At 38.8% G+C, this 17,807-nt stretch overlaps 1 protein-coding gene and 1 pseudogene across 2 annotated transcripts in view; both read left to right on the forward strand.

Moving 5' to 3' along the window:
• Nucleotides 1-435: 435 nt before the first annotated feature.
• LOC308520487 (E3 ubiquitin-protein ligase makorin-1-like) lies at nt 436-1,591 on the forward strand (annotated as a pseudogene). Its single transcript has 2 exons — nt 436-1,271; nt 1,343-1,591. The product of its transcript is annotated as an E3 ubiquitin-protein ligase makorin-1-like (transcript).
• A 6,347-nt stretch (nt 1,592-7,938) lies between these two features.
• Nucleotides 7,939-17,807, forward strand: part of SLC7A11 (solute carrier family 7 member 11) — a 241,368-nt gene continuing 231,499 nt past the window's right edge. The window contains exons 1-4 of the mRNA XM_081093138.1: nt 7,939-8,003; nt 8,359-8,647; nt 12,633-12,759; nt 16,103-16,218. Of these exons, the coding sequence (XP_080949264.1) occupies nt 7,941-8,003; nt 8,359-8,647; nt 12,633-12,759; nt 16,103-16,218 (595 nt within the window). The 5' untranslated portion in view covers nt 7,939-7,940. The remainder of the gene's footprint in view (nt 8,004-8,358; nt 8,648-12,632; nt 12,760-16,102; nt 16,219-17,807) is intronic.

Here is a 17,807-nt window from a genome sequence, read left to right on the forward strand (position 1 = left end):
TCTTACTTGTTTTTAAACTTTATGTAAATTGAATCATTTAGCATATGTATTTTTGTAACTGTCTTCTAACATTATGTGAAAGTCATCCATATTATTGCACATAGTTATTGTTAATTCTTTTTTATTGTTTTGTAGTATTTCATTGAATAAATACAATGGTACATGTATTCATTCTGCTGTTTATGTACATTTGCATATAATATGGTTATTATAAATGATGTGCAATATGAATATTTTCATCCATGTCTTTTGGTATGTGGATATCCTGCAATTTTATTGGGCATATTCCTAGGATATGTGTATGTTTAACTTAGTCAATACCACCCAACAACTTTGCATAAAGATGCAACAACTGCTCTGTCCTAGAATGCTTTAGGGCACAAAGGATACCCACGTCATCTTGCCTCCTTCCACGACCACCCTTTTATGTATTCCATGCATGGAGTTTGTAAGGAAGGAGAAAACTGTCGCTACTCACATCACCTCTCTGACAGTCCATATGGTGTAGTGTTCAAGTATTCTCAGTGAGGGTACCGCGTTCTTGGAGACTGATGTGGATATGAACATAGCAAACCATTGAAACAGGAAGAAAGAAGCAACTGCTACAGATCTAACTGCAAAATCATCTCTTGCTCCTTCCTCAACTCTCTCGTCAGTAGTTGGACTGATTGTTGAAATGAAAGCTGAGTCAAGAAATTCAAACTTTGCAACTGCAGGAGCAGGTTCAGAAGACTGAGGGAATGCCACTGAGTTTGTTCCTGGCCAGCCCTACTGTAGCCGCACTGCCCCTATGCTGAGGTTGGGGTGCACTAAAGCACCCCTTCAAGGCTCAGTGACCAAAGAAGAATCAGAGAGAAGGTGTCAATAGCAATAGAGACAGAGAAGTAGCTTTGCCCTATGCTGAGGTTGAAGAGAGCTCGTATGGGGATAACTATGTGTATCTCCATGGAGACTCCTGTGACAAGTGTGGGCTGCACATCCTTGTCACAGGAGAGATCACAGCACATAAAATCTTGCATTGAGAAGGACATGTTGCTCTTATTTGCTTTCTAGCACAGTGAGGACAAAGTGTGTGGGATCTGCATAGAGGTGATCTACGAGAAAGCCAACCTCAATGAGCACCACTTTTGGATCCTCTCCAACTGCAACCACACCTACTGTCCCAAGTGTATTCACAAGTGGAGGAGTGCTCAACAATGTGAGAGCAAGACCATTAAGTCCTGCCAGAAGGCCGGATCACATCTAACTTAGTCATTCCAAGTGAGTACTGGGTGGAGGAGAAAGAAGAGACGCAGAAACACATTCAGAAATATGAGGAGGCAATGAGCAACAAGGTGTGCAGGTAGGTATTTTGATGAGGGACATGGGAACTGCCCATTTGGAGGGAACTGTCTTTACAAACATGCGTACCCCGATGGCTGTAGAGAGGAGCCACAAAGACAGAAAGTGGAATCATCGAGCAGACACTGGGCCCAACGAAGGAACCACTTCTGGGAGCTCACTGAGGAAAGGGAGAAGAGCAACCCCTATGACAATAATGAAGAAGAGGTTGTCACCTTTGAGCTGGATGAGATGCTGCTTATGCTTTTAGCTGCAGGTGGGGCATCGAGCTGACTGACTCTGAAGATGAGTGAAACTTGTTTCAGGATGAGCTGGAAGACTCTTATGACTTAGATCCCTAGCAGCTTTGCGTGGTGTGTGAATTGGTTTGCCGAGCCCCAGACAGTAGCTGTCCCCCGTGGTGATGTGGCGGTACCCGTGCTTCTCCTAGGCAGGCCTAGCAGCTCCAGGTGCTGTCATAATACTTCTCCCCAGGGCCTGTCTTCTCACTGCCTCACCTTTCCCCAAGGAATATGTTGTTTTCTCTGGTTTAAAAAGTTACAATAGTAAACCTTAAAGTTAGCTTTTTGTGACCCAAATTTAACAGTCAAGCAGCTGGTGTACGTTTGTTGCATCATCTGTTTTCAACCAGATTCACACCGTTGGAGGGTGTTCAAAAGTAGCAGCATTGGCCCTGTATGAGGGGTGATGGGTGAAGGATCTGAACTGTGGCAAGCAGCCTGTGCTACAGACTTAGAGGCGGATATTTGAGGCTTCTGGTGAAATCTGCACATCTGTGTTTTTATATCTGTTCCTTATCCAACAGTCCCCACCCTGTGCACTTGTCCTGTGGTTTCAGCCTCTCGTTTTATTGCACACCAGTAATAACTACTGGGTAACCATAACCAGGTGCGAAATGTGTTGAGATTTTTGCTGTTTAGTATGACAGGAATATTCCGGAAGAACACATATGAAAGATATACTGCCATAAATGAAACGCAGAATTGTGGTTGACTCCCAAGAGCTGATAGATTTGGTATATGTGAGTATGAGTGTGTGGTAAGCTTTTCATCCCTGCAAAGATGCAGCATCCTTAGCCTTAGTGGAAAACCTTGGCTTCGTGGTTCAGCGTAGTGTGGCACTGGATCTTAAAGGACAAAGCAGTATGTTACTAGTTATGACTAGAGCAGTGCCAGCTTTGTCTGTCTATATAAAGAAATGGGCTTAGCCATACAGGGTAAAACTACCTGGTTATCCCATATATTAACACAAACTGGGTCTTGGATACACGGTTGCATTTAATGCTTAATGATCCTTTACACTCTACAGTTCATGCACCTTTTGTCAAATCTTTGTCCTCGTTTGAGGGGTTTTGTTGTGGGGTTTGGGTATTTGTTTTTGTGTGGGTATTTGCCTCATTCCATTCCTGTGCTTTGCAGGTAGACAGATTTGATTCAAAACTTTGTTCTAAGGTGTTTCTTGTAGTGGAGTCATTGGTTTGCAGTAATAAATTATGCTTTCCCACTAACGGGGGGAAGTGTTGGTAATCTACAAGACAAGGTAAATTGTTAGAAGAATTCCTTGCTTGGAATATTTAGCTTGCGTTTGGTTGCTGTTTCCTGAAAACAACTTGGAGATGCTCTGAGTTGTCCCATCTACTGCTTTGATTCCTTGGATTCCAACCATTCTCTCACTTTAAGAAAAAACAAATCATTGCTACTGAGGTCTCTGTATTTTACAGCTGCCCTTTTCCTCCAAAAAAGAACAATAAAAACCAAAAAAAGATGCAACTAACATTCCCAGCAGCAGAATATAGGCGTTCTAGTTGCTCCACATTTTTACCATTCCTGGCATTGTCAGTCTTTCTCAGGTAGCCCCAATGATATTGGGGATTAATAACCAATGATAGTTTTAGTGTTAATTGGCCTAATGACAAATACTGTTGAGCAGTTTTTTACAAATGTATTGACCACTTTCTCACATGTCTGTTAAAATGTATGGCCCATTGAGCTGTCTTTTTCCTTTTGATTTGTAGGAATTTATTTATTCTGGATATGAGATCTTTGCCAGTTGCAAATACCTTCTCCCATTTCATGGTTCACTTTGACAGTCTCTTAATCATGTTGTTTGATAAAATGAAATTCTTTTATTCTCCTTTTAAATATGATTTTTATGAATTTTAGAGAGAAAGAAAGGGAGAAATAAAGAGATACACATATAGAGAAACACTGATGATTGCTTCTCGGCCTTTTGGCTAAGATCAAGTGTAGAGAAACACTGATGTGAGAGAGAAACATTGATCAGTTGCCTCCCATATGCACTCTGACCAGGAATCGAACCTGCAACCTGTATGTGTCCTGACCAGGAATTGAACTTGCGACCTTTCAGTGCATGGGATGACGCTCACTCAACTGAACCACACCAGCCAGGGCTGAATATTTTAATTTTAATATATCCTAATGTATCATCATTTATGGTTAGTAATTTGTATGTTCCTTTTAAGAAATCCCTGCTTACACCAAGTTGAGAATTACATCCTCTTTTCTTCTAGATCAGCACTGTCCATAAAAACATAATGTGAGCCACAAATTTGAACCACATATATAATTTTAAATTTTAAGTAGCCACATTAAAAAAAAAACAGAACAAAACTGGTGGAATTAATATAAACAATCCGATCTAATAAAGAGGGAATATGCTAATTGACTGCCCTGCCCTCAAAGATGGCAGCACCCACAGCCAATAAGGGGGGAATACGCTAGTTGACTGCCAGGCCCTCAAAGATGGCAACGCCTACAGCCAATAAGGGGGGAATATGCTAATTGAGTGCCATGCCCTCAAAGATGGTGGCGCCCATAGCCACAAGCTGGTGGTGCCCAGTCTCCTCAGCCCTACTGGGGTGGCAGGTGAGCCTGCCTCCGGACTCCCCCAGTCACCTTAGCCCCCCAGCTGCCCAGGGCTGGCCCAAGGCTCAGGTAACCAGGTGTGATGGGGCATCGCCTTCCCCTGATCACTGAGTCATCTCCCGCCCCGGAGGGCTCCCGGACTGTGAGAGGGGGCAGGCTAGGCAGAGGGACCCCCCCCTCCAGTGCATGAATTTTCATGCACCAGGCCTCTAGTATAATTATAAGAAGATATTTTTTCTTCATTCTTTAAAAATAAGATTTCAAATTCCAGTGGATATTTTACACTTACAGCACATCCCATTTTAAACTAGCCACGTTTCAAGTGACTGTAACCACATGTGTCTAATGGCTGCCATGTATCATATCAACCCCACTTAGGAGATTTAAATATCATACCACTTCCATTGAACCCTACCAACCATGTGTAACTGTTCTCTGTGTGTGGCACGAGGCAGCATACCTAGCAAGGAAAGGAGGTAGCTTTTTATTGATAGAAATAAAAGATCCTCAGGACCCACAGCCAATCTGGGTCCCTTAGGAACTAAAACAGGGCCCCACAATGCTGGCACATTCTAATTTTCTCATCTCTGCATAGTCTCAATTTATTTCATGGGCATTTTTTCAACATGACAGGGGATAAGGCACCCAGTTGTTCTGGAGTCACATCTCCACAACTTCCAACAGATGAGAAAAGATAAATCTAATTCTGTTTAGAAATAGCCCAGCTCAGGTCACATTCCTGTACCCCACTGCCGGGGAGATGATTATTTTTGGCCAGGCCATTATGTGCCCATATTTATAATCACAGCACAGAAATAATTTACTACCAAGGGGAAGCTACCGTAGTACATATATCATGTCTGTTTCTTCCATGAGACATGTTTAGGGAACTGGGGCTATTCCTTGTGCCCCATAAGCACTAGATAAATATTTGTAAATAGCAGAAGAATAGTCTCCTAACTTGATAGGAGGGTTTAAGACAGTGATGGAGAACCTATGACATGGTCAGAGGTGACACGCGAACTCAGTTTTTTGGCTGATTTTTCTTTTTAAATGGCATTTAAATATATAAAATAAATATAAAAAATATGTCTTTGTTTTACTATGGTTGCAAATATCAAAAAACTTCTATATGTGACACGACACCAGAGTTAAGTTAGGGTTTTTCAAAATGCTGACACGCTGAGCTCAAAAGGTTTGCCATCACTGGTTTAAGAGAAGGCCTAAAGCAGGAGGAAGAATATAAATGCATGTGTTTGGAACTCATTTCTGTGATATACACCTAGTTTATCACTGTGTAGAACCATTGACTATTAGGGTTGGTTAACACTAAAAATAACAGCGTTTTCTTTGTAATCGCAATTTTTTGCCAATATCTAGGTATTAGAAGAAATTTAAATATTTCTTCCTTTTCCGTATCCAGCGCGGCTAGAGAGTGGTCCAGTTCTTGAGTAGGGGTGGCTGGGGATTGAGAAAATGAAAGAAAGAGATAGACACAGAGATGGAAGGAGAAAGCTGGGGCCAGATGGGACCACTGTCCTCTGATGGAGAGACAGTGACCCAGAGCCAATACAGCGCCTTTATTTTATACAGCAAAAACCAGGGGGGTTTACTAAAGGTCAAGACAAAGGGGATTATGTGCTTTCTTGGGTGGGCCAGAGTCATATTCATTCCTGGTGCTTGGCTGGATTTAGATAACGAAACCCACCCCCTGCGCCTGGGCTGAAGGTCAGGCTGACAACACTCCTGCCCCTGGCAAGGCATGTTTCCAGGACCTGGCTCTGCCAATGCCACTGGATTCAGCTGGCAATAAATAAAGAAATGCCCATGTGCCTTCCCAGGCGCTCTCTACAGTCTTTGGTAACTCTGTGCCACTTTATAGAATTTTTTAGTGTGACTCTGTCTAATCCAACAGTACAATCCTTTTGGCCATTAGTCTAACTTTAGTGATTTTTCTTCATTAATTTTTTTTTAAATAGTGCAAAGAAGGAGACTGTTCTTTTATATTGAAAGAACATTTTTTTCCTTCTTTAGAATTTATCTAACTTCCTCTCTGAGTGAGGTCTTAGTCTCAATTTATTAGTTCAGTCATTTAGCACAAAATGTAAAATTACAGTGTGCTCTGTGCTAGTTGGAGCCAGAACGCTGTTCCCTGGGATGCTGAATGTTCTACTTTTAACTCATATTTCTTCAGAGCGAACATGTTCCCCCTTTGGGCCGACAAAGGCCTCCTCTCTCCATTATGTTCATTCATCAGGAGAACTGTGTGAGTGGACGGACTTGGAGGAGGAAAAATAGAAGAAGAATCTTTCCTTAGTTTTCTTCTTTTAGGACCTTCCAACAAGACTGAATGAGAAAAACTACCCATTTTTGTTTTTTTAAAACATAACATCTGGGTGAAAGTATTTATTTTTTGTAGAAAAAAACTCTGATTTTGGTCTACCCAAAGCAAATTATGTAGGGCCAGGTAGACAATATAAAAGGAAATGATGTAGCCTCAATTATTCGGATGGTAGAGTATTTATTGATGTGGTATAATTTTCTAGGTGCCAACAGCACAAAATAGTTCTTACCTCCTGCACACTGCTCTCCTAGTGGCTGTTTCTTTCTTAGGTCATCCCAAACCTCTCCCCACCCCACTTGTGTTTGTTCAGACATCCCGAAGCATATTTAATAGTGTGCGTAAGTGTAGCTTCAGGGTAATGTTAATGTGCAATTCTCATGGAATCCCAGACCACCTAAACCACAAACGTGATATCTGGGATTTCTTTTTTTTTTTTTTGTATTTGTTTTATGGACCCGATTAAGAAAAGTTAGTAGGGTTTAAAAATGTTTTGCTTTTCTTACTGTTTCAAGGTAAACAATTTAATCTTAGCTTATGGTTTTCATTCATTTTAAATTTATAATCATAATATAACAATAGTTCATACACTTTAGAAAAAAACTTTATACATGATGTCATTACCTTCCAAGCTATTATTCTGTGTGTTCCTTTTCAAGCTTTTGCTATATGCACATTTTTATGCCATTGTAATTATTATTCAACTTTTAAATTAGTGTGTTTTAGTAATTCAATGAAGTAATGCAAATGAAGAATATTTACCATTTATATAGTTTAGGTGATCACCTAGGATTAATGAGAACCAGAAAATGACAATTTTCTAGAATCATTGGGATTTTAAAACTTGTCACACTAAGATGATGATTTTAAATACTGGCTTATTATTGGCAGTAAGAATTTTTATCTTTTAATGTTGAGTAAGGTTCATAATTGTTGTGTGCATGACAGCAGCCATACAGAATCTTTCTAACTTTGTAAATATTAGATTTGATTGTGTTGCTAGGAAACCTCCCTCAAAATAAATAAATAAAACACGCAGGAAACAGATTATAAAAACTAAATTTTGTTTCATAAACAGTGCCTTCTGGGTTACATACTATTATCAAAATAGTTGCTTGTAACAGGAAAAGGGAACTCCACTATGCTCTTATCATTTCCTGTTTCATTTCACACTTTCTTTCTTGGGTCAAGAGTTTTTGTCCCTCCCTAGGCGTTGCTTTAAATCTCTGGGAAGGTCTGTTATGCATTTACTGTTCCTGGATTGGTTAGGATCCCTTTTAAGTGGGTGTGCTTTGCTTTGTTCTCTGACAAGCTTAGGTCATTTGAGCAACATCCTGCTACTGTTAAAAAAAAAAAAAAAAAAGAGCTGAGTCATGCTGGAGCCTTCTCATGTGGCTGATGCAAACCTGGAGAATTTGCATCATCATTTAGCTGGAGTAAGTTGGTGTGACAGGCAGGAGCTTAAATACCAGCCCATGAGGAAGCTGAGCTGATCTTAATGATAGGGCAGCCGCCGCGGCCACAGCACAGAGGTAGTCGGAGAAGGTGGAGGAGCAGAAGCCCCAAGAACTCACAGGTGCTCCTGAGGGGTAAATAGCTGTGAAGGAGAAAATACACCTCTGAGTTTTTACCTGTGATCACAGTAGCACTGAGAGACAGCCTGGGAGCAAGGAGGAAAAGATTGGTTCCTCACACCAAGAGACATCAAAGTTGAAAGTTTCAGGGGTTTTTTTTTTTTTTCTCGTTTTTTTTTTTTCTTTTTTCCCCTCCTCTGTTTCATTTTTCCCACAGTTAGTCACTACAATGACCAGAAAGCCTGTTGTGGCCACCATCCCCAATGGAGGTTACCTGCAGGGGACTGTTAAAGGGGGGCTGCCTTCCCCGGGGGGCAAGGAGCCCCCTGGGCAGGACACAGTGATGCTGAAGAAGAAAATCACTTTGCTGAGGGGCATCTCCATCATCATTGGCACCATCATTGGATCGGGAATCTTCATCTCTCCTAAGGGCGTGCTCCAGAACACGGGCAGTGTGGGCATGTCTCTGATTGTCTGGACCGCCTGCGGGGTCCTGTCACTGTTTGGTGAGTGCAGCTTCTTCTCAGGGGGTGTGTCTGTGGAGCTGGGCAGTTCTCTCTCTGGGAAAGCAAAGGGTAATGTTTAAGCAGTGAATGAAATGGCCAAGGCTGTCCTCCAGATTTCCTGATTTCTGTTTAGGTATGCGGGCTACGCAAACGCAGCGTCCACTGTTGACAGGATCCTGAATTCCTTCAAGTCTATTCCTGCAGGCTGTCTCCCCTTTTCCTAAGACAGACTGTTTCCTGACTTTTCCCTGGGGCGACCAAAGCAAAGGCTAACTTTGATGACCCAGTGAAATCCATGCGAGCCTTCTGTCCCGGGCGGCTGTGCTCGGCTCTGTGTGTTCGGGGCGGCTCAGCAGCTGGCACGCTGAATGCAACACCTGTGAAGTGAAAGCTGGCGTGGCCTATTTAGACACGGAACTGAGTGTTCAGCAGAAGTTTTACTGACTTTTTTTTTTTTTTTTAGCAAAACAAATGGGTGGTAGCCTTTTCCTTTTAAATTTTTTAACTTCATGTGCTTGTCAATTCCTAGGACTCTTTCAAAAGTCCTTGATATGGAAAGATGTGTGATGGCACATGACTCAGTCATTATCATGAGTGGATGTATTGCAAGGGTCTGAGCATACTACAGATTTTTTTTTAACCTTTCATCTCTCACCTATAAATTTTTGCAGTATAAACTGTGAAAATGGAATTGGGCATTAGTTTGCTGTGCTTGCTCAGAGCTGTTTTCTTCATTTATAGTCCCCTTGGTCTCTAGAGATGCAGTCCATTTGTCTACCTGTTCACTGAATGGAACTGCTAAGAGAAATATGATTATTAATTTTCCTTCGAGATCAAGATTTCTTCTATCGATTTGACAGTTAATAGTAAAGAAGTAATAAATGTCCCCTCATGAGGTGAACAAATTACTAGAAAGCTTACATGAGTTAGTTGTAAAGGTGACAAAAACTGGTGAATGGTCCAAAAAAAAAAAGTTTCTTTTTTGCTGTGGGGTAAATGGTAAATGTTTAAGATATATTTGCTTTTCTCTGGAAAATTGTGTGTTTTGATTTCAAAAGACACTACTCTGTAAAGGTACTAACTCTGTTATAACTCTAGGACCAAGTAAGTACTAGCTCTTGCTTCTGCACATATCAATCCATTCATTCTTAAGGCCTTGTGATGTTTTAATTCATTGGTTTGAGCATTCAGAGGTTCTCAACCTGTGGATCGCTACCCCTTTGGTGGTCAAACGAACCTTTTACAGGGGTCACCTAAGACCATCCTGCATATCAAATATTTACATTATGATTCATAACAGTAGCAATATTACAGTTATGAAGTAGCAACGAAAATAATTTGGGTCACAACATGAGGAACTGTATTTAAAGGGCCAGAAGGTTGAGAACCACTGATTTAGAGAACTCAAATTTCTATTATTTGTAACAAGGCATTTATTTATCTTAAAAGAAGAAGGTATTTTGAATAAAACTTGTTAAACCAGAACCTTAGTACAAACAGACCCATGCAGGAAAAATTTTTAGATTTTTTAAAAGGAGGTCGTGGTACTCACAGGGTCTGGCATGTACATCTATAGACAAAGAGAAACCTAATGGTTGATCATCTTAACAGAAAGCAAAGCAGAATGTAAGAGGAAAAAGCCTTTCTTTTAAAACTCTAAAACTCTGGAACTAAAAGTAAAGAATCTATATATTTGGTTTATGATTCTTTTTTAAAGCCAGGGTAAATACATGGATTTTTATATTCTGTTTTGAACTTTTTTTGTGAGCTTGAGAATTTTAAATGAAAATCTCATTTCCCCAGAACTCAATTGAAACCTAGGTTAACCATCCTGGAGCTTCTGCAAAGCATGCACAGGTCTAGGTATTGGTTCTCTGACAATAAATATTGGGGACTTTAGACTCTTTACAATATCTTTTTACATTGGATGCTTTTCTGCACAGCCTATCAACATGGTTTCCAACAGAGTGTAAATTGCAGATAGTTATAGTTAATTATAATTAGGCAAACTCTACCAGTGATCCCCAACTGTCAATCTGCGGACTAGTTACTCTAGATTCTAGAGTCTAGAATCACCTGTGCAAATTTTAAAGTATTAGATTACCTTGGATTCTTTTATTGGAGAGTCTAGACCCGTGTTCGGCAAACTGCGGCTCGCGAGCCACATTCGGCTCTTTGGACCCCTGAGTGTGGCTCTTCCTAAGCCTTAGGAGTACCCTAATTAAATTAATAATAATGTACCTACCTATATAGTTTAAGTTTAAAAAATTTGGCTCTCAAAAGAAATTTCAGCCCTCACCGGTTTGACTCAGTGGATAGAGCTTCGGCATGCAGACTGAAGGGTCCCAGGTTCGATTCCGGTCAAGGGCATGTACCTTGGTTGCGGGCACATCCCCAGTTGGGAGTGTGCAGGAGGCAGCTGATCGATGTTTCTCTCTCATCGATGTTTCTAACTCTATCCTTCTCCCTTCCTCTCTGTAAAAAATCAATAAAATATATTAAAAAAGAGAGAGAAATTTCAATCGTTGTACTGTTGATATTTGGCTCTGTTGACTAATGAGTTTGCCGACCACTGGTCTAGACTCTCTTGGTTAGAGTATGGGTCTGGGGTATGGCCCTAGAATCTAGTTTTTTGTTTGTATTTGAATAGAAAGTTCTTCCTGGGTAATTCTGATAAAACGCTAGGCTCAGGAATAGGATAAGTGATATTAAGATTTCACTGAGTATCAAAATTCTATTCATGTTAGACAGTTGTACCTAAGATCTTGCTGAATATTGATAATTTCCCATACTTTTAGACTCTGAAGTAGCTCAAGCAAAAATCAAGTGTTACATTTGAGTACTTAGCAATATGGTAGAACTTTTTACATCATAACAAGATATATTTTCGATTTTCTTGATAAGTAATTGTTCAAAATAATGGATATCGCTGTTTTTCAAGAGGTACTTATTTCAAGTGTGAGACCCAGTAATGTCCTTGGCACCTATTATCACATTGATACACAAAACATGAAACTGAAATTTTAGGAGGTTACATAACTTACTTAAGCCCATGTGAATTGTATTGCTAAATGTTAAAATTTGGTTCACATGAATTTTATCAAATGTAATAAATACAGCTTATAGCATCTCTTTTTTAAAGGTATGTTGTTTCAACCACTCAGAAGTATATACTTTTAAAACATCCAGGAAAATGTTTTTCATAAATAGAATATCTGAATTAAATTCATTTTGTTGCACGAAAGACATATCCTACAAGATAATTAAAGCTTTTCAAGACCTAGAACTTATACTTTTCTGAAAAACAGATAAATCTCCTTTTTTATTTACTGGAGAGAGAGAGAGAGAGAGAGGGAGAGAGAGAGAGAGAGAGAGAGAGAGAGAGAGAGAGAGAGAGAAGAGAAATTTTGTTCTATTTATTTATGCATTCATTGGTTGATTCTTGTTTGTCCTTGACCTTGGATCAAACTCAGTACCTTGGCATATCGGGATGATGTTCTAACCAACTGAACTACTGGGCCAACGCTAGATAAATCTTCTTTATTTTGATGTAGCACAGACATATTTATTAAAAGGATTTTCAATAGCATGAGGTCAGTTTGGGATAATATCTTAGTGTGAAGTTATGCTCTAAAAATAGGTTACTATTATTGGCATCGATCTCTTCTTTTTCCCTTGTTCTCAGGTTTGTGATTCAAAATTCTTAATAATATGACATTGTTTTAGAAGTTTGTCTTTACCATTTCAAATAAATTTATACTGTTCAAACAGAATGAACTAGATATCAAATTTAAGGAAGTTACAAGAAGAATTTGGTGGCTCTCTAGCAATTAGATGACCATAATTTGTCTTAAAATAGGATGTCATTTATACCAAAGCATGAATAATATTCCATGCAATATAAACATTGTTGTTGTTGTAACTCTGTGGCAGAATGACTTGGTGATATTTATCTTAGTACCTGTTTATTATAAATATTTCACAGGAGCCATGTCCTATGCTGAATTGGGAACAAGTATAAAGAAATCTGGTGGTCATTACACATATATTCTGGAAGTCTTTGGCCCATTACCAGCTTTTGTACGAGTTTGGGTGGAACTGCTCATAATCCGGTAAGTGCATAAGTAGGAAAAAAAAAAAATAAGGAAAAATAAACCTATTCATTACACCCTTCTTTGAATTACCATGATTATTTTAACTGAATTAAAACATGCATGCCATGTGACTATACTGTAAATATGTCTACTTTAGGACACAAAGTCTGTGATGAAATACCTTTTCTCAATTAATGTTTTACATGCAGTTTTGCCACAGACTGTAGTTTGCCAACCATGCCAAACTTTTTAGCAGCTGCTTTTCTTTAATCTTCAATTATTCCTTATGACATTTCAGGCAAGATGTTAACCTGAAAAGACATGAAGCATCAAAATCCACCTGGATAGCCCTAGTCAGTTTGGCTCAGTGGATAGAGCGTTAGCCCACAGACTGAAGGGTCCCTGGTTCGATTCTAGTCCATGTCACGTACCCCAGTTGCAGGCTCAGTCTTGGTTGGGGCCATGCAGGAGGCAACAAATTAATGTGTCTTGCTCACATCAATATTTCTCTCTGTGTGTGTCTCCCCTCCCTTCCAATCTCTCTAAAAATCAATGGAAAAATATCCTCAGGTGAGGATTAACAAAAAAATCCCGTTTGATAAATCACATCTTTTGACCAGCCAGACAAAATGAAGCCCTAGGCCAGAAACTGGAGTTGTCATTCTTGTGGATTACACCACTAAGGCATTGCACTTTCCTCAGCTTTTGTGACTAGGAACATTCCGTGCTTCTTCACAACTTGGTGTGTCACCAAGTTTAAGGCTTTACAAAGAAATAAGACTTTACTCGACACAAATGACTCACATCCTCATGTTAAACAAATCAGTGGACTACAGTTGCGAAAATCTTTTATGACTTTACTCTCGTAGCACTGTGTTCCTCTTCCCGAGACTCTTGGTTTAGAATCAAGCCCAGTTGTGCTAAGTCACCCTGACTAGAAAGTTCCTTTCAACTTCATGGGAAACTTACGATGTCATTTAAAGTATCCCAACCCCTTAAGTTTAATTGCTTTCAGAAAGCACGACCTGCACATTCTGATCACAGAGCTTAACAGAAATAACTAGGAAAACTTGTTCTTCCTGTAAACTTACCAGTAACACACACCTGAGAGTTCATGAGCTTTTATCGTATCTAAGTGGCAAAGACAGCACTGATTTATAAGCATTGACTTAACACTAGTCTTGATTTTTATAGTCTTAGGAGTCTCTTTTTTAACAAAGACCTTCAGAGTCGAATTTACTTCTTTGATAAGTCTGTTCTCATTTTAAACAATTCTACTTCATTTAAAACTTGTTATAATGAAAAAGAACTACTTTGTTCTTTTTATAAAATCTGGGATTTTCCCAGAATGTGCCTTCCACTCTTTTCTGGTGATTTAAATCTTACTCCTCAAAGGTCAACTTATATTCCGTCTTTTTCACAGTTAATTTCCTGTTCACCCTAGTTAACGGTCTTTCTTCTCTAATTCTTGTGAAACATGCAGTCTCTGCTTCTCCTTTGACGTTGAACATACTATCTGTATTCTTACTTCATATTTTAGAAGTCTGTGTTCTGGTTCCCTGTTAAAATTGCCAGTAATCATCTGTAAAAGGTAGATTTAAAGGAAAGAAATATCACACATCACTACAAAGCAGGGGCCATTAGATTGAATTCACACATTCACCATATAGTCAATATTTATTGGGTTTCTATTACATGATAGACTTTATACTGAACACTGGGGATAAAATAGTGATTAAGATGGACACAGTTTTATATGCATGGAGCTCAGGGTCAGTGAGGGAAATAGTTATCAATCAAGAAATCACATAAGTGAATGTAAAGTTGCTACTATGATAAACACTGTGAAAAGGAAGCCAGGGGGTTCACTAAGAGGGTATACCAGGGAGATCTTACACAGAGGATTAGAGGAAGATTGAACTAGATCTGAGCTATAAAAAACTGTCCAAGAGTTGCCGGGGCTCCAGGCAAAGGGTACGCGGATCCTTCTAGTGGGAAGAAGCAAACTGAAGGAAAAAGGGAAAGTTTACACTAGCTGGAGCCTGGAAATGAAGGATTTTTGCATATCTGGAGCATGCTTTGAAAGCACTAAAATGACATGATCAGATTTTAATTTACACATCAAAAGACTTATAAATGATGGAGAACAGGAAAAATAGTCCTGTTTTGGAGTAGAAAGGGGGTCTCCAGGAAAAGAAGGATGTCAGAGTTGTAGTGCTGTCTGGTACCAGCAGGCCACACAGTCAGGCAATGATGGCGAACCTTTTGAGCTCGGCGTGTCAGCATTTTGAAAAACCCTAACTTAACTCTGGTGCCATGTCACATATAGGCATTTTTTGATATTTGCAACCATAGTAAAACAAAGACTTATATTTTTGATATTTATTTTATATACTTAAATGCCATTTAACAAAGAAAAATCAACCAAAAAAATGAGTTTGCGTGTCACCTCTGACACGTGTGTCATAGGTCCGCCATCACTGGTCTAGGGACTGGGTGTGGGTGTTGGGTGACCACGGGAAAGAGGAGAAGCTGGAAGGGAAAATTGAGAAATTAGGTAACCCCATGGCTTCTCTGTGTATACAAAGAATGAATATATATATATATATATATATATATATATATATATACACATATATATGTATATATATATATAAACTAAAAAGACATGTATAATTTTAAGAGAAATATTTGAAGAATTAAAAATGAAAAGGCCTATTACCTATTTTGCTATATACCTATTCATATTTCATTTTCTTATTTCACACATATTTTCTCACTTGTGTAAAATTACAAGAGTATTTCTATTTTTCAGCTTATACTTTGAATCTAAATATTTCCATGGAATTATGGAATTAAGAATAATCACTTGGCTCTTCAAGTTTTTGTCCATACTGGAAAAGTAATAATAGTGTCAAGGATGTAGGCATATATTTACAATAAACACTTATTTTTTGTTGAGTTTTGTGTTCATTTTCCTGACCCTACCCCATCCCATTAGATATGCACTGTTAACACATTCTTTCTGTGGCTTTAGTGAGAAAGAAGCCTGCTTTTGGTGAAGCTCAGCTCTGTCAGGATCTCAAGAAATAAACTAGACTTTTAAGGAGGAAAAGGGCAAATATGGGAGAACAGAGCCTTGCTCACAAAGAAATGGGAAGTTTAAAAACTATCCACCAAAGTCATTGACAAAATTTCATTTGAAATGTTCATCACAACCTAATCAAATATGTAGTTCTGAAAATTATAAACTTTCATGTTTAACATGTTCCATGTGCTGAATAAAAATACCTCATAGTAGAAAAAGTTTATTGAAGATGCTATTTTTTTTCTGTAGTAACCTAAATATATATTTTTCTAGCCCTGCAGGCACTGCTGTGATATCTCTGGCATTTGGACACTACTTCCTGGAACCATTTTTTATTCATTGTGAAATTCCTAAACTTGCAGTCCAGCTCATTACAGCTGTGGGCTTAAGTGAGTATGAATATGAAGTACAAAAAACACACCCCAAAAATGATTGGAGATAGTTTCTTCAGACTTTTTACATGGTCAAACCTACTTCCCACATCATGTTCTTTTTTTGCTTATAGTTCCTTGCCAAATTTGTGTTGGAAAAGAATAGTATTTGGAGAGATACCCCATTATATTACATGTCAGTTTTCCATTGGCGCAATATCCAGGATAACTAATCGTTTAAAAGGCAAAGAAAAACCACCTTGTTAGTAAAATAGAAATTGGTTACATGGGGAGGAAAAACAATTACAGATGAAAACCAAATTATTATTTTTTTAAATATATATTTTATTGATTTCAGAGAGGAAGGGAGAGGGAGAGAGAGAAGCATCAGTGATGAGAGAGAATCATTGATTGGCTGCTTCCTGCACACCCCGCATTGGGGATAGAGCCCGCAACATGGGCATGTGCCCTGACTGGTAATTGAACCATGACCTCCTGATTCTTAGGTCAACACTCAACCACTGAGCCACGGCCAGCAGGGGGAAAACCCAATTATTTTATGGATTTTTAGTATTAGAAATTCTTCTTCCTCAGTGATAAAACATGCTGAATTATAACTCATTTATCCTCATGGAGTGAGGTGTTGGGTGTGTTGGGTGTGTATGTTGTGTTCATACATTTTATGGTGTTAGCAGCTGTCTCAGTGTTATGGGTTTAGTTGCCCACTGGTAATCACGATGAGTCTTCTTTCTATATTTGATTATTAGTAGCATTTCTTAGCTAGGAGTTTTCTTTACAATCTCCAAATTAGTAACTTGCTCATTTTTATCAGTGGGCACAGGTCGTAGAAAATTTATAGAAACAAATAAAAAAAGAGGATTTTGCACAACATTACATAAGTGATATAAAAGCCAAGTATGACTAAGTTTTTAGAAGGGTGTAGCTTCCAAACCTTTGACTCTTACTGGAAATGATAGCTTAATTCTAGATGCTAATCTAGTCAAACTATTTTAAGAATCAACATTTGATTATTTAAATTACTCAGAAATAGAAAGCTACACAGAAATAACTGAATTATATACTCATAGAATTTTTAGTTATGTGTAGCTCAGGTATTTCAGTGGAACAATGAAGAGGATGAGGACGATGCACATTTGATAGCACAGAGGTGAGTGGTTAGTTTTTAGGAAAGAGGAATTATACATAAAAATGTGGTAGTGGTTATAGCTCAGGCTCTGGAGGCCAGCAACCTGGAATTGAAACTTCATGTCTCAACTGCTTAGTTGTGTGATTTGGACCTAAAAATTAAACCACTTTAAGCATCAGTTTTATTTATTGGTAAAACACCTGTGAAAAGATCATTTATCTTGAATGGCTGTAGAAAGATGAAGCTATGTTAAATGTTGAAGGCCTTTAGCAGAGCTGCCCATAGAAAATTCTTGGTAAATCTGGTATTCCACTATGGGACACACTAAAAGCTAATGTTGTGCCCTTTCTATTCTGGTCTCTGGATTGACTGAGGCAGAATCATACTACAGTTATTATATTTGAAAAGAGAAAGGTAAGGGTAGTGTGTTTGAGGGCTCTATAAATTGCCAATAGAAGCT

This window comes from Myotis nattereri (assembly GCF_964212035.1).
Source record: "Myotis nattereri genome assembly, chromosome: 5".
In the NCBI taxonomy this organism is placed as follows: Eukaryota; Metazoa; Chordata; class Mammalia; order Chiroptera; family Vespertilionidae; genus Myotis; species Myotis nattereri.